Here is a 24,266-nt window from a genome sequence, read left to right as displayed (position 1 = left end):
AAAAAGCAAGGGCATCTCTCAGGTCACAAAAAGTGGCAGAAACCGATGCGTATGAAGCCACCGAAGGGTTATTGTATGGTTCAGGCATGGCAGATTAATGTAAGTATAAATTTTCCACGAAAATTCTTCTCTTGAAACTTTCAACGCATTTTTCTCGAATCATCATTTTCTGAAAATGCCATGGTTTTAAAAAAAAAAGTATTCAACCGATTCCTTTAAAATTTACATACATATGTTCTTCTACTCATTTATAGTTATCGTCCCTACCAGAATTGTTTATTTTCGAAAATATTTAACAATTTTTTTTTACAATTTTTAACGAAAAAAACAAGATTTTCGTGATTTTTTTTTTTAATTTCGACATTTTTTTAATGAAATTGATTATATTTGGTAGGGACGATAACCGCAGAACTACTGAATAATAATCGATTCAATTTTTTTATTTCAGACAACATGAACAGCCGCTATCACCATGACCAGTGAACTGCTTTTTTTTGTTGGGGACTACTTAGATTTAAAAAAAATATATATTAAAAATGTAAAAAACGAAAAAATTTTTTTTTGAACATTTCAAAATACAAATAAAAGTATATTAAAAAATTAAAATGATTGAATTTTGTTGTCGCATAAAAAAAATTCCTAAAATATGGTAAAATGTATGCGTTCACATGAGAGTACCCCCATAAATATATTAGGGGTATTCTCTTGCTCTTGCAAAACCCTTGCACGATGTAAGAATTGCAGATATTTCCTCTTGGTGCACCGGCACAACAACAAACACACGCAGAAAATTATTTGCAATGGCTGTAAAATATGTCAGACCAAAACCCATGTTTATTTTCGAGCAATAGCACGTAAACAAATTATTGTAACCCTGTGCTAGCTGTCATTTTAATTAAATACATATTTTGACGTTAAATTGTCGAGAAAGGTAAATTTTAAATAGATTTTATAATTTCTATTTAAATTATAAAGATTTGTCACCGTTTTTTTTGTTAAGAATGAATGCAGAAGGTGCGCCAATTCACAATAGCCATGCACAATAGTTATTTGCAGTAAATTGACCGAATCAGCCGTTCATATATCACTTGATTCTGCAATAGCACCTCGTGCTTTTGTATATTTCGGTATAGGATTTTTGCAATCTGCAATCTTGCAAGACAAAAGATAATGCCCCTATTCTGTAATACTCGTAGTAACATTTTATGGGATAAATACGCGCGGCGACTTTTACATGAGTAGATTAGTCGACGGCGAATATCGCATTCGATGGAACGATGAGCTGTACGAGATATACGACGACACTGACATAGTTCAGCGGTTTAAAAGACAGCGGCTACGCTGGCTAGGTCATGTTGTCCGGATGGTAGAAAACACTCCAGTTCTGAAAGTATTCGACGCAGTACCCGCCGAGGGAAGCAGAGGAAGAGGAAGACCTACACTCCGTTGGAAGGACCAGGCGCCACGTAGCGAAAAGAAGAAACGACTGGCGCGCTGTAGTTAACTCGGCTATAATCGCGTAAGCAGTGTCTACGCCAATTAAGAAGAAGAAGAAGATGAGTCAATTTAAAAGTTCGATTTCTGGAAGGAAATTTGACTTCTATTGCCAATTTAAGAGTTCGAAAAGAAAATATTGAATAAGGATAAAAATTGGCTCATAAAAATATTTTTGTGCACTGCGTACATGAAGCGTACAAGAGTTTGTGAATGTGATACGAAAGCTCGTGTGAGTACTATGGGGTCCTCGACCTTTCTTTCGTGGCAAAATTAATAAATACATAAGATCCTGAATACGTGCATTAGGTATTTTTAAACACCAACAAAATTAAATTATAGAAATAGGTATATTATTACTCCTGTAAACACATAAAATGGAAAATAGTTTACTTAATTGAAACTATTGGGAAATAAGAAAATGTACCACCAATTTTTGGCGTTCGGTATTGGATTATTTATTGTCGCACTTTATAGTGTAATCCGTGTAAGTACATATACGATTATTATCCAGGTAATTATACATAGAACATACTTTGAACTAATAAAATGTGTAAAATTAGTTATAAACGTGGTTACATATACATTAAAAGCAATATTACAATAGTTTATTGGACACGATTTATATGTTATTATTTATATAATTAATACAAAACTAGTTTATATTTGCTATTCGTTATATACATATACGGTTTGCGGAACGTATTACAAATATTTGGAAGTTTAAAAGCGCGTGAAGCTAAGAAGATTATACATACTTGTATGTATGTATGTACAAATTACTAAGCCTTAGATACGTAATCCATCGTATACGCACCCAATACTTGTTTAATAGTAAGTTAAGAACTCTTTAATAAATTTGCGCAAACTAGGAAGGTAGATTATGTTTGCATTTGTTCAACTAAACTAAAATTATTATTTCGCACTTTGGATGTCAGCTTATGTTTTTATAAATATTCACTAATATAATAATTAATATTCGTTGGTTATATGCATGCGTGTAGTTATAAATAGTTAAGACCTTTTATTGACAGCGTTATTTGAGATTTTCAAGGTATTTATACACTTCTAGCTTTTTTTGTTTTATCATGGAACGCATCGATATAGTAAATGGATCAAAATTCAAAAACCGCTTCTTTCTCCGGAAAACGCCTTCTCTTCTTATTAAAGTACAGCTGAAGAGTTCCTGAAATCAGAAAATTTAGAAGATCTAATTTAAGTGAGAAATATTTGCGCATATAAAGAGTCTATAAAGATAAAGGGCTAAGTTTGGGTGCAACCGAACTTATTATATCCGTACTCTTGCAACTCACAAGAATCAAAGCCAGCGAAATACTTTATAGTGTAAAACTTCAACCTGAGAATCGAAATCCAAGCAATTTTATATATGCAAATACTATATATAACTCATAATATATGCATATACTATATATAACTCATACACTGACAGACACATAAGGTTTGTTAGAAAATCGAAAACCATTATATGGCAGTTGGAGTATTATCGACCAGATTTTATTTATTTTTCCCAGTACCACAACATGTCGCATACTAAAAAACCTATCATATAGAGTAAAGTCAGCCTTATGTTCGAAAATCCTTATATTAGTTATATGGGGGGTAAGTCATGTTTTTGCTCAAATTTGTCGCATACTAAAAAAAATCATATAGAGTAAAGTCAGCCTTATGTTCGAAAATCCTGATGTTAGTTATATGGGGGGTAAGTCATGTTTTTGCTCAAATTTGTTTATTTTAGGCACACAGTTACACTGTTATAAGTAAAAAAGCTCTGTAATTTTTATTGAGATAACTCAAATATTGGCCGATATATCCAGCATTAAGTCACCTGGAAGTTCGAAAATCCTTATATTAGGTATATGGGGGCTCAGAGAAAATTGACCTGATTCAAGCCATTTTTAACATACAGACATATAATCGTCAGAGAAGTACTATCTCTGAAATTTAATTATATATATAATACATTAACCGATACTTTCGATCAAAAGTCAACTATAGGTACTGGGATCCAAATATTCGGTACCTAGGGGCTTAAATAGTTTTTGTTGGATTTACAAATTTCTTGATCATAAGGTGGCACACACTAAATTCATTGTTCGTGTAAAGCTTAAACCCGTTACTTTAATTGTTTCTTGATTTGTGTACTGGAAAGTAGAAGAATCAACTGGAATTTAAAATTGTGTTATGTATATGGGAAGTAGATATGAAAAAAATACCACATACCAAATTTGGTCGAAATCGGTCAGTCGGGTACTGAGATATGGAATTTCATCAAAAAGTGGGTGGCGTCACGCCCATCATCAAATTTTTACCCCGGTCCCTTTAAAGCCTTGTCATACCATCCCGACGGAAACTTTTCGTGTTTCTGGCGCATTTAGTTATTGATTTATCTCGCTTTTAGTAGTTTTGAACTGGACCGTTATACGGGGAGTGAACGGGGTTTTCATCCGATTTCATCCATATTCACATTATCGGTAGGAGTTCTTGTAATATACGTGCAGGGCGAATTTGGTAGTTGTAGCTTACGTGGTTTAGAAGATACATATGTACATTAAACTTGTTAGAGGGCGGGGCCACGACTATTTTTTCAAAAGTTTTTACCGACAGGTAAAACTTGCTAGTACGATCCATTGTACCAAATTACAGTTTCATATCTTAACATGGCACTGTGTTTTCGGTTACTAGCGATTTGTGAGCGTGGCAGTGGTCTGATTACGCCCATCTACGAACTCTTTTTTTTTTGTAAAGACAGACAATGAACCGGATTTCAAAATTACTTTTCACTCCCATTATTTATATATATGTTTATATAATCCTATATCTAACTCGCTTTAGGTGAACAAAATTATAATACAACAACAACTGGTTGCAAAAGTATAAAAAATTGAAAAGGGTTGTTGCTTTATTTAGTAGAAAAGGATTCCTTAATATTTTTTAATTGTAGCTTTTTTTAGCTAACCAAAACTATTGAAAACTGAAGTGTACTAATCTGATTAAGTACAGTGTATTCTGATTTACGTTATTCTAACAAACCTTATGTCGAATAAGTTGGCCAGTATAAGTTATATAAAATTGTAATGTATAAAATTTGTGTAATCAACTTAGACCTTATCCGCTCTCAATATACTCCATATATGGTGATTTCCGACTTCCCAGCTGTCTTTTAACCGTTTTGTCAAAATGTGTGATAATTTATTAAATTAAGTGAAAAAGATTTGATACAAATTATGTGGTTTAGAACTTTAAATGAATGGAATTGGTTTTGTAATAAATTCCGATCTTTTGGCTGACTTTTTGCACATCAATATACTTGTATTAAATTGATCGATTTCGTGGATTTTTGCCAACACCTTAATGTGTTTCCTCGGCTTTTTTAAGTTCTTGGATTGTTCGATTCCACCCGAACTCAATCTTGTTTTCTTGTTTTTTTTAGCATTTTTACTTTTAAAATGCTTTGTGATTAAAAATAATTCTTTATATAAAATAGCTTCAAGCGTACTACTTTTCTTTACTCCTCTTTTTATGTGTACCAATTTCCAATACATATTTCAATTTGTTAGCACATCGATCAGAAAAGGGTTTTAGAGTCAACTCCAATGGTGTGAAGCAAAATATTTTGTCAATACTGGTTATTTGCTTATTCTTAATCACAAATATGTACGTCTGCTCAATTGATTTTCATAATATTGGTTCTTATACGTAGGTTGCTATATATATTTCTCGTCTAATAATGTAAATAGGCATATTTATCAACGAAAATGTTTTTTTTTATTATTATTTTTTGTTTTTTTTTTTATATTTTTTTTTGTCGATTGCTGTTTTGTTTGGGGTTCATACGCATAGATCCATGATTCGTCACCTCTGACGATCTTACAAATTTTGAAGCACCGCGATCGTATTTTTTCAGCATTTCTTTACACCAATCCACACGAGCGTTTTTTTGAGCGATTGTCAAATTGTGCGGGATCCAACGAGAACAAACCTTTTTTACGGCCAGGTGTTCATGCAATATCGAATGTATGCTGTTGGGAGAAATGCATAGGCATGCCTCTATCTGAAGGTATGTTACATGACAGTCTTGCATTATCAGTTCACGTACAGCATCGATGTTTTCTGGCGCAACGGCTGTTTTTGGACGACCTTCACGGAATTCGTCTTTGAGCGAGCGTCGGCCACGATTGAATTCGTTGTACCAGTTTTTCACAGTGCTATAGGATGGTGCTTCATAGCCGTCGTGATAATCCACGTCGAAAGTTGTGAAAAATGATCGCACGAAAATGTTCACGAGTTAATTCCATTTTTTGGCCGAGATGAATTTTTTAATTCCCTGTAAATAAAACAATTCACGATTAAATGACAAAACGTTCTGAGTGATGTTATGCTAAAAAATGTCAAACTTTCCAATGGAAATGTCAGATTGCACCTGGCAACACTTAGTGTTGCCCTAGGCCAGAATATATATAGCAGCCCTTGTATACATAAATTAATAATCAAATTAAATACAACAAAATTAAATAATATACATTTATAATAGACATTTTTTTCAAATAAGCAATACTATGTTATGTTTTTATTTAATTAACTTTTAATTTGTTGTTACCTCATTAATAGGAAACTCTAAAAAGTTAAGTATTCCTCTCAAAGTTGCTTCTAAATTTCCAACCAAATCCTCATAGAAAACAACCTTGATGCTGCCTGAAAAGTCTCGTGCCCAGCTCAAATTAGTCGCTTCCCACATTTTCAAATTCTTGAGTACGAACTTCTGCCAATCTGAAAAACAAATAATATATGAAATAGAATATTCTATGTAACTACCTGTGCTGATAAATATGGAGAGGTGTATAAAAATATGTTTCTATAATAAAGGTCAGAAAACTGCCCAACGTCCATTATTGCTATCTGATCATAAATGTGTCACGAGTGACTCAAATCGTTCAAAGTATTATTTTGAATATCAAGAGATAGGAATATAATTATAGAGCTTTGCTTACACCATCTTGAACTACTAATATAAGGATTAAGACAAGTTGACCTTACTTTAAAATTATATTACAAAGTTCCTTCAAGCCTATTTAGAAGTCATTGATGTTTTAAACACCCCTTTGCTAAATGTTTCGAATCGACTTTTAGTTGATGTATAATGGTATTGGTCAGGAACTAAAGACTACAAGTTTTCAAATTTTCTATTAGTTTTGTTCACCTTAATTAATCGAGATAGATATAGGGTTATATATGTATGTATATACACGATCAGGATGAAGAGACGAGGCAGACGAACAGACAGTCACAGTCTCTTCATCTTGATCATTTATATACATACATACATATGCATATGTACATATATAACCTTATATCTACAAGATCTGTCGCAAAAGAAACAGGACGGTTAAAAAAAAACAAATTAATATTTTTCAAAAGTTATATTTTTTTATTCAAAGTAGTTTCCTTGTGCTTCGATACAGCGTTTAGCAAGGACAATTAGCTTTTCAAATGAGTGTTTAAGGTAATTTTTCGGAATGCTCTTGAGAATATCCGTCGTCGCCTTTTGGATAGCCGAAATGTCCTGAAACCAATGTCCTTTCATGGGCATTTCCAAATAGGTAAAAATCACAGGGTGCCAAATCAGGTGAGTTGGGTAAGTGATTAATGGTTAATATGGAGTTTTTTGTCAAAAAATCAGTGACAAGCGTCGACCGATGACACGGCGCCAGGACCCTGCCTCACGGTATTGTGGTCGAGCACGACGAATGCGTGACAAAAGACGCTTCATAACACTAAGGTAAAACACAGGATTAATCGTTTGGCCAGGAACGAGCTCTCGGTGTACAATACCCTCGGAATCGTAAAAACAAATCAGCATTGTCTTTATTTATGACTTCTGAAGACGACCGACTTCTGATCGTCACAGAGGTCCTCACGACCTTCTTGGAATCGCTTAAACCACTCATGCACATTACTACGGGATAGGCACTGATCATCATAAACTTTTTTCATCATTTGAAATGTTTCAGTAATACTATGTTCGGACCGACAACGAAAACATGTTTTCGTGGGAAAAACTGGTTTTCGCACGAAAACTTGTGTTTTCGTCCATGTAAAATCTGTCAAACGAAAACACAGTTTTCACTTCAAAACTTACATTCCACTCATTATAATCGGTGCCTGCTCTACTTTAAGAAGACATATTTTGCCGGCCCCAAATTGTCACTTGATATTTGTTTACATTCCATATACAAATACAGCTGTCACTTGATATTCTCATATTAGGGGGATTCTCTTGCTCTTGCAAAACCTTGCACGGTGCAGAATTTGCAGAATTTTCCTCTTGGTGCAACGACACAACAACAAACACACGCAGAAAATTATTTGCAATGGCTGTGAAATATGTATGTCAGACCAAAGGCCATGTTTATTTTCGTGTCGTCATATATCACTATATTCTGCAATGGGTGCTCTCTTGGCCTCGCATATTTCGGCATATAATTTTTGCATTTTGTGCCATCGTGCAATCTTGCAAGAGCAAGAGAATGCCGCTATTGATAGTTATCAGTGAAAACTCATCGAAAACACATTGTCAGTCCGAACGACTTAGATTCCACAACATACAAATGTGTTTTCAAAATGTTTTCGTTGTCGGTCCGAACATAGTATTAACGTTTTCCCAAGTTTAAAACAAAATTTAATATTTGCTCTTTGCATTTTACGACCTATGACCAAAAGCTGCTGTCACTTTTTGATCGATAACATCGATTGTAGTTATCCAATTGTCTTAAAATTTTTACGAAATGTCAAACTTTTTATTTTGTATACCCACCAGTAGGTGGCGCCACGAGAAACAGTTATATTTAAAAAGTTCTGTTTCTTTTGCGACAGGTCTTGTAAGTCGATTAGTTTTAAGTGATTCAAACAACCGTTGGGTGGACAATACTATTATACTCTGTAGCAACATGTCGCAAAAGTAAAAAATAGATTCGAAACAGTTAATGCACATTTACAATAATAATAATTTTCCGCATTATCCATGAATCCAATTTGCACTCTTCTTATTTTGTTAACACACTGTATATAAATAATAAATATGTATAATATGTTACCGTATTTTTTATTTTTTTTTCAAACTAATAAGTATGGTGATATAAATATTCATTACTGTCTAATGAAATAAAATATTATAATAATAAATAACTAGCGATTCCTTATATAATGTGAAATCTCCATATTTTACTTACATTTTCCTTTAGTTCTTTTATAACGATCGGGAGACGCAAATCCAATATGACCGCCACTTTGTCTATTAAATTCTGCCAATATCGCTTTCTCTGGGTCACGCACCAGTAAAATGGCCTTAGTAAATGGGTCCCATGCTTTAGGGCCGAATTCGTGTGTTTTCACTAACAATACAGAGTTATTACGTACATTTTCTGCCGGAAATCCAGTCTTTAACAACCCATAATCTTTGTAGACACTCCCCGTTAAAATCCCTTTAATTAAAAACGATATGTTTAGAAGTCACGTGTAAAACTAGTTTTATCAAAAAACCGCTGTAGCAATTTATTCGTAAATTATGTTGGATATTATAATAGTTTATTATTTACCTGTTGCTTGCTGCAATAAATACCTAAGCCAGGTGTTACCACTTCCTGGAAATGATGCTAGGGCAGTCAGACCCGGTATTCGATATACAGCGGCATCTTTAGTATCTTCAGTAGTTGCAACTAAAAAATAAAACACAATTATTGATGATTTTTTATTTGACGAGTGAAGACTATAGTCACTCAACGGAGGAGCCTCTTGCAAGCAAGTTAAGCAGACATGAAAGACACTGTGTGTGTTGGATGCACTAAAATAGTAGTGCAGAAACCTAAAGAAACTCTCTAAGTAATCAATTAAGAGTAACTTTCTTTCGTTGACAAAGATCTTCTCGTACTTCATATATTGTGTATTTAAAGCAAGTTTTATTGTTGCAACAGTGGAATGTGTTGCCTTCTTCCGTACAAAAATTACTCATTGGTACAAAAGTTTTTTCTAACATTTTTGTTCTTTTTATTTTGTATCTATATTTTTGAAATAATGGTAAAAGCGTTTCCGCGTATGAACGAGGCCTCCTATCTGCAATTTTTACACACTTTACTTACCTTTATTAGTGCTTAGAGCAGAAACGGTTGTAATCATGTTATTAGGTACGTTTGTCTTGAGATACTTAAGGCCGTTACACCAGCGGATATTGGCCTTGGATGTGAAACCACGGAAACGACTGTTGTGAAAATTTGCGAACTAAAATTGCACATTCATTAAAAAGTGTTTACCGAAATTTGATGCTTTCTGTATAATGTTCAACTAAAATTTATAGAGATGCTATAAGTAAAGGAATATAAATTTGAAAACATGTACATATGGATATGTATACCATACACACAGTTGTCCACAAAGTAATAGGATGACCCATATGAAAGATATATTTGGCTGCATAACTTCACATAACGGGGCATTCACATTAATATAGGAAACAATTTTTTTATTGTGATGATCGTTCAGCATTGCTAGTTCTTAGATACCCTTGTTATTGCTTTCCACAAAAAATAGGAGTGTTCGACATTTCTAAAATATCTCTAAGCCTAAAAAATAAAAGCAAAATTGCGTAGAGTTCCATAATACAGCAACAATTTGAATTTTGTCATCCAAGGCCATTAACAATGAACTAAATGTGTTAGTTAATACTGAAACACCTCGTAGGCAAATGTTACAGAACAAATAAGCGACGATAATTCTTCTTCGTCGTTTCTTTTTTTCGCAACGTGGCGCCAATTGAAAATTCTTAGCAAAGCAAGGTACTTTTCCGCCTAGTCTTTCTAACGGAGTGGTGGTCTTCCTCTTCCTCTGCTTCCCCCGGCGGGTACTGCGTCGAATACTTTCAGAGCTGGTGTGTTTTCGCCCATTCGGACGACATGACCTAGACAGCCGCCGACTAGCCGCTATCTTTTAATTCGCTGAACTATGTCAATGACGTCGTTATTGGCTTTGCTTCCTTATCTACTCTGGAGAAAGCAGAACTAACGGCGCGGGTGTTGAGGCCAATGGTATCCATATCAACGGCATACGCCAGCTGTACACTCTTATAGAAGATTGTACCTGCTCGATTAAGTTCTGCAGCTCGTATTATTTTTTCCAGTAGCAGATTGAAGAAGTCGCAAAATAGGGAGTTGGCTCGGAAACGCCCTTCACGATCCTGACAGAGCTTTTGTTATTTCTCAACGTGGGTTTACACAGCGTATTAGTTTTGCGGGGATACCAGATTCAGACATCGCAGCATAAAGGCAGCTCCTCTTCGTGCTGTCAAAGGCAACTTTGAAATCGACGAAGAGGTGGTGTGTGTCGATTCTCTTCTCACGGGTCTTTTCCAAGATTTGTCGCACGGTGAATATTTGTTGTTGATTTGTCAGGTCTAAAGCCATCAGTTTGTTGACGGTGGGCTTTAATCTTTCACACAATACGCTCGATAGAACCTTATATGCGATGCTTAGGAGACTTAACCCACGACAGTTGGGAAGAGCACACTTCAATTCTAATCGTTGGGCATGCTTTCGTCGACAATCCATCGGTCCCCGCCGCTTTGTTTATTGCTATTCGAAATTCTTCATGGTCGGGCAATGGAACGTCTGCTCCATTGTCATCGATTGGGGAATCGGGTTCGCCTTCTCCTGGCGTTATGCTTTCACTGCCATTCAGGGGGCTGGAGAAGAGTCCTAGATCACCTTTGGGAGTTCTACAAAAGTATGCTCCGGTCTTGAAATCTTCTGATAGTCGCTGCATCTTTTCGTAGAATTTTGGAGCACTACCCTTTATGTCTGCAACTGCGCCTCGCTTCCCTCTTCAACTCACTCCCATTCCGCAGGTGTTGTGGTTCATCGCAACGTTGCGAGGTAGGTAGTCTGTTTTCTCTCCGCTGCGACACGGAACTCCTCATCGCAGCAGCTGTTCTTTTTCATTTTCCGAAAACCAACGGTTTCGGTTGCAGCTGTACGTAAGGGGCTTGTACGTATCACAACATGATCGATGTGGTTGGTTGATGAATTTTTCTATGCTGAAATCTAATACTACAGATGACCATATTTCGGGCTACGGCGAAGTCGATCAGCCTCAACCGATTTGAGTATGTTTTCTCGTGGTGGCCGAATTTACCGACTGTTGTGTCAATGATACCTTACTTTCCCACTCTGGCGTTAAAGTCGCCAAGCACGATTTTGACATCGTCGCGTGGCGCACTCATAGGTGCGCTCATAGAAGGCCTCTTCGGTCACATCTTTCTTCTCTTCAGTCGGGGCGTGGACGCAATTCAGTGATATGGTGAAGAACTTCGCTTTGATGTGGATTGTGGCTAGACGTTCATCCACCGTGTGCATGACAGTACTCGGCAACGGAGTCTCTCTCCCACCACAAATCACACACCAAACTTGCGCTCCTTTATATGGCCACTGTAGTAAATGCCACAAGACCTTCTCGTTTCTGTACTTGTCCCGTCCATCGCATTTCTTGGAAGGCGGTGATGTCGGCCCTTATTTTAACGAGGACATCAACCAGCTGGGCAGCGGCACCTTTCCAATTAAGGGACCGGACATTCCAGGTGCATGCCCTTAAATCGTTATCCTTAGTGAGTTTGGCATGTTCGTCATTAAAAGGGGGGTCTCCATTCGAGACTGTTTATGCTTTTTTATTGGTAGTGTTTTTTACGTGGCAAGTCACAGCGCACAAAACTGTGGAGAGGATATTTCGCCTCCTCACTTTAGTTCGCCTTCAAAGGGATGTTTTCTGGCTACCCAGAAGATACTTGGTCAAAGACCGGAAGTCGTGACCCATATGTAAAAGAATCATTTCTGGCCACTCACAAATGATTGGCAATCAGAGAATTTTCCTCGCTTGCGTGAACTTCAACACATGACTCCATCGGCGAAAATTACCGCTACTAAAAAAGAACACGTGGAACCCCGTATGCAATTTGAAAAAAACTATGCCTCCTGGCTGGTGGCTAAAAGTCGAAATTTATTGTGGTGAGATAAAATCAAAATTGTTTGGCAGTAGAGTTCTGAAAATTTTGACTGGTGTCTCCCTGACGCGAAACATATTTTCTGATTTATAACAAAAATCGTCAAGCATTGTGTCGTTTAAATCACGCCAGGGGTAGCTTTTCACATAGTTCAGTTAATCCAATTCTTTTGATTGAAAACGTCATGGATCAAGTGGTATATGTCAAAATATTAGATGAGGTAATGTTTCCATATGTCTGAGGGAATATAACATTAATATGTGTATATCGACGGAATAACGATCCTAAATATATTATCAGGTTCGCGAAGAAGGGGTTGTAGAGTCAACAGAATTGGGGTTAAGCCTCAGGCTATGCAGTTTCTTTGCCGAAACTCCAAAAAAAAAACGTCAAGACTGATATGAAAAAGTGTTTCGAAAGAAAACAAAGCAATTTGAGAAATTTATGGCATGTGGTGAAAAAGGTTTGGGCAGGATTAACGATGCCACAATTTCATAGACTCTATTTGCGAAGCTATTCAATCAAATGTGATTTAGTTTACTATTCTGTAAAAGTTTGAAACCATTTTAATTAAAAAAATTAAATTTTATGTATTAAAAAAATATCCTATTTTTATGTGGAACTAGATTTTCAGTTCATTTAACAAAAACTGTAATATGAAATTTTCTTTACGTTTCATTGAAATAACTGGTCTATGAAAATATTAACACATATTTGTGACCTGGTCTACGAAAAGGAAGCTAACGTGCGAAAACTAGTTTTCTGGGAAAAGCTGTTAAAAATAATCGTCAGTTTCTCGTTATCTCATTAATTGTTCTCCTTTTTTTGACACCTAAGCCCCCTTTCCGTAGACCAGGTCACATTTATTGAATATGTTGTGAATTGTTTATTAAAAATTATAAAATTCGTTTCGTTAATGTGTCACTCCTATTTTTTTGTGGACAACTGTAAATAAACCTAAATCAAAAATATATCATTCCCACAAATCAGATCTCGTGTTAGGCAAATATATTTAAAAAATATATTTAGCCCTTTAAGTTTATAGTAATGTTAGAGATTGATGGTTGAAATGTATACTTTTAATAAAAAAAAATATAAAAACGCATACACATACAGGGTTTGTCCGGAAAGAAATAGGACTGATTTCCTTCCGCCGCAACTGTACTTCGGAGCGTGCACCAACTGGTTTCGGTAGAAGGCGCTCCTAGCTAACGAACGAGTGACTGGCCAGTTATCTCCGAGCATCTGGAGAGTCAGGACAAACATTTTCATGCGACGTGTTTCTGTGACTGGTGCAAGCCGAAAATGCAGCAGAGGTAAGCGATTAAATTCTGTGCGAAACGTTTGATATAATCAAGCAGGCTTAACCAGATGTTGCTTTAGCAAGAGGTGCTGTGTTTTGGTGGCTCCAGGCCTTTTTGGAGGGCTGGCAAGAGGTCGACAAACATCGACAATGCGACTGTGTGCGCAAAGTTTTGACACCAGACTGTCGATTAAGTATTCGTTTTACTGCCTAGATGTTAAATTTATCAATTTATCTGTGGTTCATGTCATTGTGACGGTCCCAGAAGTGTTCACTGACGACCAGAAATTGCGACGAGTGGAAGTGTGTCAAGAAAACTTGAACATGTGTGAAAGTGAGTTCCAATTTTTGAATAACATAATCACAAGTGACGAGTGGATCTTTGGGTATGATCCCAAGACACAGAGGCATTTTGAGACGACAGAGGGGATCCAAGCAGCATGCACCTCGACTCTCAAGGGTATTCCGGAGAATGCCTTCCTTGACGCAGAAGGAGCCTATTTTGAAAGTTTTTTTGAAAGTTTTTAATCGAATTAGTTCTATTACTTTCCGGACAAACCCTGCATGCAACACGACCGAAACTATATTTAAAAGAATTGGGAAAAGAGTACACATAATTTCTTTGAAGATTTTTTTACCAGAAATAGTTTTTTGACATTTTTAAAAACAACTATACCTTTAATATTATAAATAAATTTATTAACGAATAAGATGATACTTAAATCTAAAATGTAGTATAATAAGTATCTTAATTTAATTCAAACACTTACCTCAGAAAATCTTTCGATGCGTTCATTTTTCTGATTTGAGCGAGGCGAACTATTTATTGAAAATAATAATACGCTGCATATATAAATAATGATTATTACTGAAACTCCGAATAGCCGCCAGCTTTGTAATATCATTTCGTATTTCTTTCATTCCTAATAAATTTTTTTTCCTAAAAATGTATAAACTGAACATTTTGTAATGGAAGGACGAAGTACATATGTATGTATGTATATGTATAATTCTAGGAAAATAATACACTGCAAAACACTCTTTAAATCCTTAAGCCCATTTTCCAAACAATCGAAGTATTAACAGCGCAAATGAAATAGTTATAAGGTGGGAAAGGATCGCAATATATAGCAGTGGTGCGCATACAATTTTTTTTGAATTTTTTTTGCATTTTCTGTTCCCTTATACCCTTAGAATTAATGTAAAAACCCACTTTACCATTGGAAGCTTTCGAAAAAGGCCCAAAAATAATAATACCGCTCCAAACTTTAAAGGAGTTTTTCTCAAAACACTCTTCTTTAAACTGACGGACATGATTCCGGTCGAACCAATCAACTGATTTGCTTAATTTTTTTTTTCAAAATGTTCACAAAACGCTTGGCTATCGTCCTCATACTTTTTATAATTTATTGACAATGTTATGGCAAAATCTATGTAAAAAAATGGGAAAAAATTAATAAAAATGTTAATTACTTTTTGATTTATCAAATTTTTTCATGATTCTAGTAGGTACGATAACCATTTACGTACTTCTTAACATTAATTTGGGTTTTTGCGTTTCAGATGATCCAAACATGAGAAATCGTGTCATTCACCCAGTCATTTCTCCGACAGATGTCATCAAAAAATTCCGAAAAAATTTGTTTATACATTCCACGATATACAGGGTCCGGCACTCGAAGTGTAACCAGCTTCTGACCGTTCGCGCAGCTGTCGCACTGGAATCACTTGTTTATAAATTTACTGAATGACAGTTTGGAGTATTGTTCACAAGTGTACAAAAGCGTTTTGCCAAAAGTGAACGCAAAAAAAGTGATCACCGATGGAATTCAAACGTAATAGTGGATTGCTTTATATTTAGCTGGAAAATCACAGCCAGCAATTGTTCGTGAGCTCAAACACCATAATGTGAATAAAGTTCTTGTTTATCGCACCATCACTCGTTACAATCGCATCGCATCGCAAAACGCCATGGAGGTGGTCATCAAAAGACCGCAACGTCACGTGAGATGGTTCGGAAAGAGAAGAAGCTTTAAGCAAAATCCACGACGAAGTGCCAATAAAATGGCTATAGAACTGAAAATATCCGACCGCAGCATCCGACGCGTATTGAAAAATGAGCTCAAGGTCAAGCCTTGCAAGCTCGAAAAGGCCCATGATCTCACACCGCAGCAGTAACAAGTAAAACTTGAGAAAACGAAGCAGTTGCTTCGCTTGGCCAAAGCGGTCAAATTCCGAACATTGCTGACGAAAAATTTTTTCCAATTGACCAAATCGTAAACTCTCAAAACGATAGGGTTTACTTGACCGACCGTTCATACGAGAATCTAAGTCATCGGTTGGCCACCAGGAGGCAGCACCCGCCACAAATAATGGTTTAGGCAGTTGTCACCGCAGATGGGCGCTCTCCAATTGTTTTCATCGAGCCTGGCGTCAAAGTAAATGCAACATATTATCGGTAAAGTGTTCTGCAGGCTGCTTTGAAGCCGTGGGCAAAGAAACATTTCGGTCGCAAACCATGGACGTCTCGAATTTACCAGATGCGAATCCAATGGATTATTCTCTCTGAGCCATTTATGACATTAGCACATTATGTGATGAATTGTTTATGCGGTAGATTTCATGTTTAGCTGACTTCATTATATGAAATTAATTAAAGTTTTAATGTACATACTTAAGTACTTAGAAATGCAGTACGAATTTAAAAGATATAATTTTATTTACGTTTAAGGCTCAGTTAAGCATGCAAAGCAGAGCACTGCAATGCATGAACACAGCAGCGTCATACATTTGAATTAAGTTAAAAAATGAAACTTATAATAACGCTTATCTTTTTTTATTTTTAAACCAAAATGTGTGTTTTTTTTATTTTGAATGTGTTAATTTTGTCGTGTGCTCTATAGCACTGATCGGCATCCCATTGCTCGTGGGCACTCATAGTTTAAGCAAAGAACGTACAGAGAATGTAAATTATAGAGAAAGTCCAACCAGAGAGCGTATATCATATATACGTATTGTGTTTTTAATTATGAACAACTAACATAACAAACAAAAATAATATCCATTTAAATTTTCTACAAAGAAAGTATTTAAATTCCCACTCCAAATTATTACACTGGTCAGCACTAGTTTTGGTGCCAATAAACTGTATTATTTAATTAACTTAGGACTTTATTCTGCTTACATACATACCAAAAATTTCGACTTCGTAAGTGTACTTTTCTAAATATTTGCATCTAAAAAAAAAATTTATAAAGGAAAACAGCATTTATTAAATTATCATGCATACAAAAATTTTCTTTTTCGCGACTTTCGTGAATGAGAAGTATTACGACAATCCCGTTGCATACTTCAGCAGTAGTCAGCAATCATATGCTGATCCCATCGAACTTGATACCTCTCCGCCATGGTGTTAAAGTCCTGGTGAAATCGTTCCCCTTGTTCTTCGCTATAGGATCTAAGGTTCTCTGGAAATTGATCCAGATGACTGTGGAAGTAGTGCACTTTGATGGGCATATTACACCCTAAGTTCTTAAAGCTCCTTAGCACGTCATTTACAATTAGTGAATAGTTATTTGACTTATGATTTGCAAGAAAGTTTTTAGTAACGTCAACAAATGAAGTCCACGCAGCTCGTTCCAAATCATTCATCAATCTTAAGAAATCAGTATCTTTAATTAATGCTCTTATCTGTGGACCATCAAAAATTTCTGCTTTTAACTTTTCTATACTTAGATCAGTAATTTTTCTTGATATTTAAGAAAAACATAGTCCATTTTTATCTAGTGTCTTAACAAACTGTTTTCATTTTATGTGCAAGGGGCGCAATATAATTTTATTTCTTGAAACCGAAGGTGGGTTGATGGCATTCTGCTTCCCTACCTCCATTGTGTCACGTACAGGCCAATTTGTTTTTTCAAAGTGTTGATGCTTGGCACGACTATCCTACAGACAATAAAAAACATGGGTATTTGGTGTATCCACTCTGCTGTCCTTATATGAAATTGAGAATTTTAAGATCAACACAAATACTCCGTAGGTGTTCGTTATATTTGATTTTGTCTAACACGAGTGCTATATTTTGATACCCTTCTTTTAATTTTGTTGAATGAGCAAGTGGAACTGACCCATATTGGTTGCCATTAGACATATTTCAGGCTTCGTTTAGAGCTGTCTATGAAGAGGCGCCATTCATTTGACTGATATTTTACAAGACCCATTTCGAGAATAAGGCCTTTAACATCTGAACAAAAAACAATATCATTTTCCGAATGAAAAAAATGCAGCAGGTCTTGCTCTCTGGTACGATAAAATGTCACTCTTGCACCTTTCGCTAAGAAGTTTTTTTTTTAATGTCGAAGCTAACACTTCCCCAGATTCTTTAGGTAACTCAAGATCCCTTATCAAATCATACAATTCATTTGAATGAAAAGCTTTGGTTCTGTAAACACTATGCCTTCAAAATCACTGTTGCTACTCACATTATTGTTTTCTTGTGATGGACTTGATTCCTGTGATGATTCACAGGTAGAACAAAATGTTGGAATAGGTACTTCCTCTGAATGTGGCAAAGGTCTTCTAGCCGATTCTAAGTCTGGTTAAATCATTTTTTTAACGTTAACGCCGCCCAAATTAGCACAGCGTGATTTTTTGTTTTCTCTCTATTGCATAGGCACTCCAAATCTTATTCGGTTTCTTTGACCGCTGATCCACTGTCTCAAGTGTTCACAGCACATTTTACAAACCATTTGAGGTATCCACGGGTAGTATTCATCCACAACTTTCAAGTTAAAATAAGAAAAATAGGCACTTTTTATAAAATCCGTTATAGGTTCCCTATATTTATTAACTGTGTATTCACCACAGGTGAAACAAAACACATTAGGCTCATTAAGACAACTTCTTCGCGAGGAAGACATGACGTTAGAATAAATATATTTTCACAAATGTACAGCCAATATTCAAAACTGAGCGTAGATCGGAAACGACACGTATGAAAAAAATTAAAAATAATTTAGTTTTATCAATTTACGCTTAGTCCAAAACCGTTGACACTATCTCTGCACCATTTTTTTTCTTTTTGTGGGCCAGTGTTATAATTACAAATTTAAATGGATATTATTTTTGTTTGGTTGTTAGTTGTTCATAATTAAAAAAATAATTATTTTTAGTTCTCAACCATACTTTTTTACAATACTATTAAAACTAGATATCATTATGTTGTAAGTTAAAACAGAAGCTTTCCATAAACATGTATTATATTTTGAACACTATTTTCATACGAAAACGATTTCAAAGAAACCAAACCAGTAATGGTTCTAATAACAACTCTAGAGCAGTGAAGATGACGTGCGAGCTCTAGTTTAGAATAGTAGAACTTGAAGTATGTAATCGCGAATAAATCTTAATTTTAAAACAATTTCTTTTATTATTTATTAATTCTTTAATATATACTTGGGATATTTTTTTATTTTTCAAACCGTATTTGGGATTACTAAAAAATGTTAACTTAATTGCCTATACTTCTTGAACACTGTATATTAAGTTTGCCAGTAAGTTTGTAACACCCATAGGGAAATGTGTTATTTTATGCATTTTTAAATTTTGGATCAAGTTGCCAGAAAATGTGCTTGCGTTTCATACTGACAAATCCACACCTAAAATGGTTAATTGAAATGCAACTGGAGAGCATAAACTTAATTTATTTATGATCGGAAAAGGGAAAAATCCAAAGCGTTCAAGAGACTGCAGCTACCGTTAGATTGTGCCAACACCAAAAATGCTTGAATGACATTTTTTTAAATTGGTTTGAAAAATCCTTTAACAAATAAGTAAAGCGATATGTAAAAGAAAATAATTTGCCAATCAAGACACTTCTACTGCTAGACAATGCGACCTTCCACTCACATTCATTAGCAGGTCTTCATAAGGGCATATACAGCTGTGGACAGCTAATTAGACACGCTCCCTGTTTTGTAGGTGGCTGATGAGTATAATGATAAAAATTTTTGATATACCGTTATTTATATTCCTAAAAGTCTTGCATTGTTCGTGTTGCTCTATTTACTAGTAAATTCTCTCTGTTTTCTTGTTGTGAAATTAAAGTTCTTTTAATTTTTCCCCAAATAGTAAATGCGTTACGATATAGAAGGTCAATTAAGTGCGACAGCTAATTAGAAACAGTTGTTTATAGAATTAAAATTCCTCAAGTTGTTAACTTTTATTAATAATATTACTGATTTATAGCAAGCGTGTGTTTCAAAGTTGTGGTTTCAAATATATTATTCAAGTTTTTTAATGAGAAAAAGCTGCTGAAGTAGATCTGCCCTATGGAGTTACATTTTTGACCTTTGTCGGTCTGGACAGATGTGCAAAAAATTTCGAATAAGGTCAAATGCTCAAAAAAATTTGTTTGAATGTCCTTAATGAATTATCATAACAGTTTTTAATCTCATCTTTTGTTGAGCACAGAAAATAACTTAACGGAATCATTAAAAAAAATTCTTGAGAGGCGTGGCTTTTCTTGGGATATCGTAGACGGAGCTGGCCTTAACTCAGATGACAATGTTTTGTTATGTTACGACCCAATAACTCAACGGAAATAACAGATATACATAACTATTAGTAAAGATATCACCAGAAATTTGTTTTGATGATGAAATCGATGAGTGGCTAAATGACGACAGCGATAATCAGATTATAGAAGTCGATCTCGCCAGCAGCAGCCCAGATGAAAGTTAACAATAAACCTAAGATCCAAAAACTCAGCATTTTCATTTATTTATCAAAACTAATATTTCTTTTAATTTACTTACCCCTATCGGGCATACACTACTACATTAATGAACACCTTGCTTATTAGGAAATACAAAAATGCGTCAGAAAAATGCATGTAGAAAAGGCAGTGGAAGCAAATGTAACGGGATTTTTTCGTTTTTATAATTCGAAATGTCTATTCTTCCCAAATAATCACTCTTGTTGACTTGGCAAGCCAGAATATGTTAGGAAAGAGCTGTTGAAGCTGTTGCACTACTATTTTCATGAATAAAACCGTACATAAATATCAAAAAGTCCATATGAATTTGTTGGGAGTTATTTCTTCAGTATTACGCCCTTGTGCATACATATATAGAAAGTACATGCGTATATATATTGTATATTGCATGACTATGTATATATGTATGTATGGATGTGCAATAACTATGTTTAAAATTTCATACGTCACATATATAGCCCAATTCTAAGAAAACCTCACAACTGATTTGTGAGGAAATTTTGTGAGATTTACAGCCCATTCTCGCCCCTCATAAAATCACCACCCTCGCTATTGTGAGGTTTTTCGTATGCTGAGGTGATTTCAAAACCACACCTTAAAATTATCTCCCAAATGTGTGATGTCTGAAACATTTGTTAGATTATTCTTGCTCAAACCTCACAAAAAAACAACTCAACACATGAGGTGAAAAGAACTTTGCTTTGAACCAGCTGTTTTACAAAAACGAACAAGATAAAATAAAGAAATGGAGAATCAAGAAAAGTGAGAAATTTTGGAAATCTATTAAATTTTCTTTTTAGGATTTAAAAATGTAAAAGAACAACTGAGGAGGAGCTGCAGCGTTACAGCATATTATGTAAACATAAATATCTTTTTATTCCCACATGTTTTAAATACATATGTATATACATACATATTTACAAATAAAATCTTGTCCAAATTATTTGTACATAAATATGTATACATACTTATGTCTTTTTATTTATACTCAGAAGAAAGTAATATATACAAAGGCCGTAAGTTACATAACCATTGTAATAGATAAATACTTATATTTATAATGGATAACTAGTTCCTCCATTATATTTCCTTAAAATAAATGCAAATTTCTTTAAAAATATTGAAATTAACATAACGCAACCGATTTCACATTGTGAGGTTTAGCTTTCAGACATCACGAATTTGTAAGGAAGTTGTGAGCATTTGTGCTTTTGAAATCACATCAGCATACGGAAAACTTCACAATAGTGAGGGTGGTGATTTTTCTGAGAGCATTAGATTAGAGCTGATATAAATAATACAAAGTGCATGGTATACCACGATTTTGAATTGCACATTTAAAAAACTATAATGCTTTATTTTTTAAAACATACATGGCAACACCCTGTGTTTTCAGATTGCATAGCGCATGCTCTGTTATCAGCTGTTTAGAATCCTAAAGGCCAATAATAATAGTGAGTGAGATTACGCCCAAGTTTTTACCTTAACTTTTTTCTGTGAACGTGGCTTCATAATACAAGGGTGACGTAATGAATATAAGAATGATAAAGTGCAAGATAGAAAAATTGCAATTTACAGGTCATTTGCCAGTTCTCATGTTGCGGCTTCTCATTCTTAAATTCATTGCGACACGATGGCGCAATCTTGTTTCTATCATACCTTCTAAACCTTAACCCTACTATAAACTATATATTAATAACTTTATTATTTATTATTACTTAATTGTTATCTTTAAATAAAAAAATTTTATAATATATTTTAATAATTTACTAAATTAAACAATACAATAGGTATAATAAAATAAATTACATTCTGTTTAAAAACGTCCACTTTTTCATTAAAATATCACTCATAAACGGTTTAAAGTCAGATGGATAGTCAGAAATCACTATCCCGTGAACATCTTTCCAAGCAAATTTATGAATATAACCCACAGGCGGACCAATATCTTCATAATAAAGTCTTCTAGATTAACGAAAGTTATGATATTATGAGACCGAGGATAGTTCGTAAAGCGATTTCACACATATTCGGCATCAAACTAAAATATATCCAAAACATAGGTGCTCTAATTTAGCTAGGATATCTCACATATTGACCGATATGTTATATACACGGTGTAAAGCCAACCGGAAATTTGTAATTGTTAATAAGTATATGGGGGCTGCCCCATTTTATCCATTTTAGGTACTAGGATGCACTTTTATTACAAAAACATATTGACCGATATATGCGGTAAAACTCAACCGGATATTTTAAAATGTTATCATAAGTGTGTTCTCTCGAATTTCAACAGTATTCTCACATATTGAATGGTGTTTAAATATGAGCTACACTTAAGTTCTGTATTGATAAAGAGCTGACAAACTTTCGTAGTAAATTTATATAACACATTTCCTTCTGCTTTCTCCTGATGGCTGGAACTTTTTAACTCAAGTGTATACACATTTAAGTAATTTTGGAGCAGTAAAATATTAGAGTGTCAATTTGATCATTACTAATGCATTTTAACTGAGTTACAAATGAATATGCTAGTACTCAATCTTCGTAGGACAATGAATATTTTAAATCTGTCTTTTTGGATCTGCAAAATCAGCCCAAAGGTCATTATCGCTCGCTCGAAAGCTCATTCTCCCATGAATTCGCTAACATTGGCCCAACTGTATTTACAAATATAAATATGCACTTGTACATACAAAAATAAGCCGGAATGTTTGTATTAGCGAACTAAAAAATTTGTTTTCTACACATTTGCTACAGCACAGTTTCACAGACAAAGCACACTTTCTATTTTCCTTAACAAAAGTCAAAACAAGCAACTACGATTGTGTATGGGTATGCATAAGCAGACGAAAAAACAAACTCAACTACAAAATCGCATTCATATATTTGCGACTTACACATCTACTTAAATCTTGTAGATATGTAGTTCAATGAAGTTTTCACAATGAAAGTCTTATTTGAAGAAATCGAAATTCACAAAATATTTTGTAATTTTATACATTTTATATGCTGGTGCATACATATGCTCTTCACTAACAAGACGTTGCGAAGACAACTCACATATTTTGAAGCACTAACACTGTGTAAGAATATTCAAAATTTCCATTTCATTTTATATTTCATTAGTTTACTATGTTTATATTACACAGCACAACATCTAGTGGAAATCTCAGTATATACTGTGGTGAAAATACCACATATACCATAAATACCAATGTGTTCATAAAAGCCATATGTATTTGTAGGGTGTTATTTCATCACCGTAATTTTTGTGCCTTTCTGCATGGTATCACGCCGTTGTGCATACATATTCGTAAGTACATGCATATACATATATCCTAAACGTGTGCATAGTCATGCAGTAACTATGTAAATACTATGTATGTATGTATAAAATCTATATGTATATCACATATTGTTAAAAACAAAATGAGTTCTTCGTATACTACGATTCTGAATTGAATATTAAAAGAACTATAATATTTAAATTTGTGAAACATACATGGCAACACCCTGTGTTTTCAGATTGCATAGCGCATCCTCCGTTATCAGCTGTTTGATTAGATACTAAAGCCCAAGAATAAATTTGTTTCTTAACTGTTAACTATCATTAGCTAGCCAAGTTTGTGCTG

The 24,266-nt window shown here is 34.7% G+C and overlaps 1 protein-coding gene across 5 annotated transcripts; it reads right to left on the bottom strand.

The window, feature by feature from the left end:
• Nucleotides 1-1,927: 1,927 nt before the first annotated feature.
• On the bottom strand, nt 1,928-23,827 carry LOC120774423 (WSCD family member CG9164). Of its 5 annotated transcripts, none has more exons than XM_040104052.1 (7): nt 23,695-23,827; nt 14,627-14,811; nt 9,648-9,786; nt 9,108-9,227; nt 8,742-8,993; nt 6,113-6,282; nt 1,928-2,680 (listed from the first exon to the last, which is right to left on the bottom strand). In XM_040104052.1, the coding sequence occupies exons 2-7, from the start codon at nt 14,759-14,761 to the stop codon at nt 2,531-2,533; spliced, it is 966 nt and encodes a 321-aa protein (XP_039959986.1). In that variant the 5' UTR covers nt 14,762-14,811; nt 23,695-23,827; the 3' UTR covers nt 1,928-2,530. The 5 variants fall into 5 exon arrangements, with proteins under 5 accessions (XP_039959986.1, XP_039959989.1, XP_039959987.1 ...); XM_040104055.1 differs by having other exon boundaries at nt 14,627-14,796; XM_040104053.1 differs by lacking the exon at nt 23,695-23,827 and adding an exon at nt 23,328-23,460.
• Nucleotides 23,828-24,266: the final 439 nt, after the last annotated feature.

This window comes from Bactrocera tryoni, chromosome 4 (assembly GCF_016617805.1).
Source record: "Bactrocera tryoni isolate S06 chromosome 4, CSIRO_BtryS06_freeze2, whole genome shotgun sequence".
In the NCBI taxonomy this organism is placed as follows: Eukaryota; Metazoa; Arthropoda; class Insecta; order Diptera; family Tephritidae; genus Bactrocera; species Bactrocera tryoni.
Note: the sequence above shows the minus strand (reverse complement) of the source record. Positions and strands in the feature narration are given on the sequence as shown.

Coding starts and splice junctions, on each gene's coding strand:
- LOC120774423 (XM_040104052.1), bottom strand. CDS start 14,761: ATGATATTACAAAGCTGGCGGCTATTCGGAGTTTCAGTAATAATCATT. Junction 9,228..9,647: donor TGCTCTAAGCACTAATAAAG/GTAAGTAAAGTG, acceptor TTTATTTTTTAG/TTGCAACTACTGAAGATACT. Junction 8,994..9,107: donor TTTATTGCAGCAAGCAACAG/GTAAATAATAAA, acceptor TTTTAATTAAAG/GGATTTTAACGGGGAGTGTC.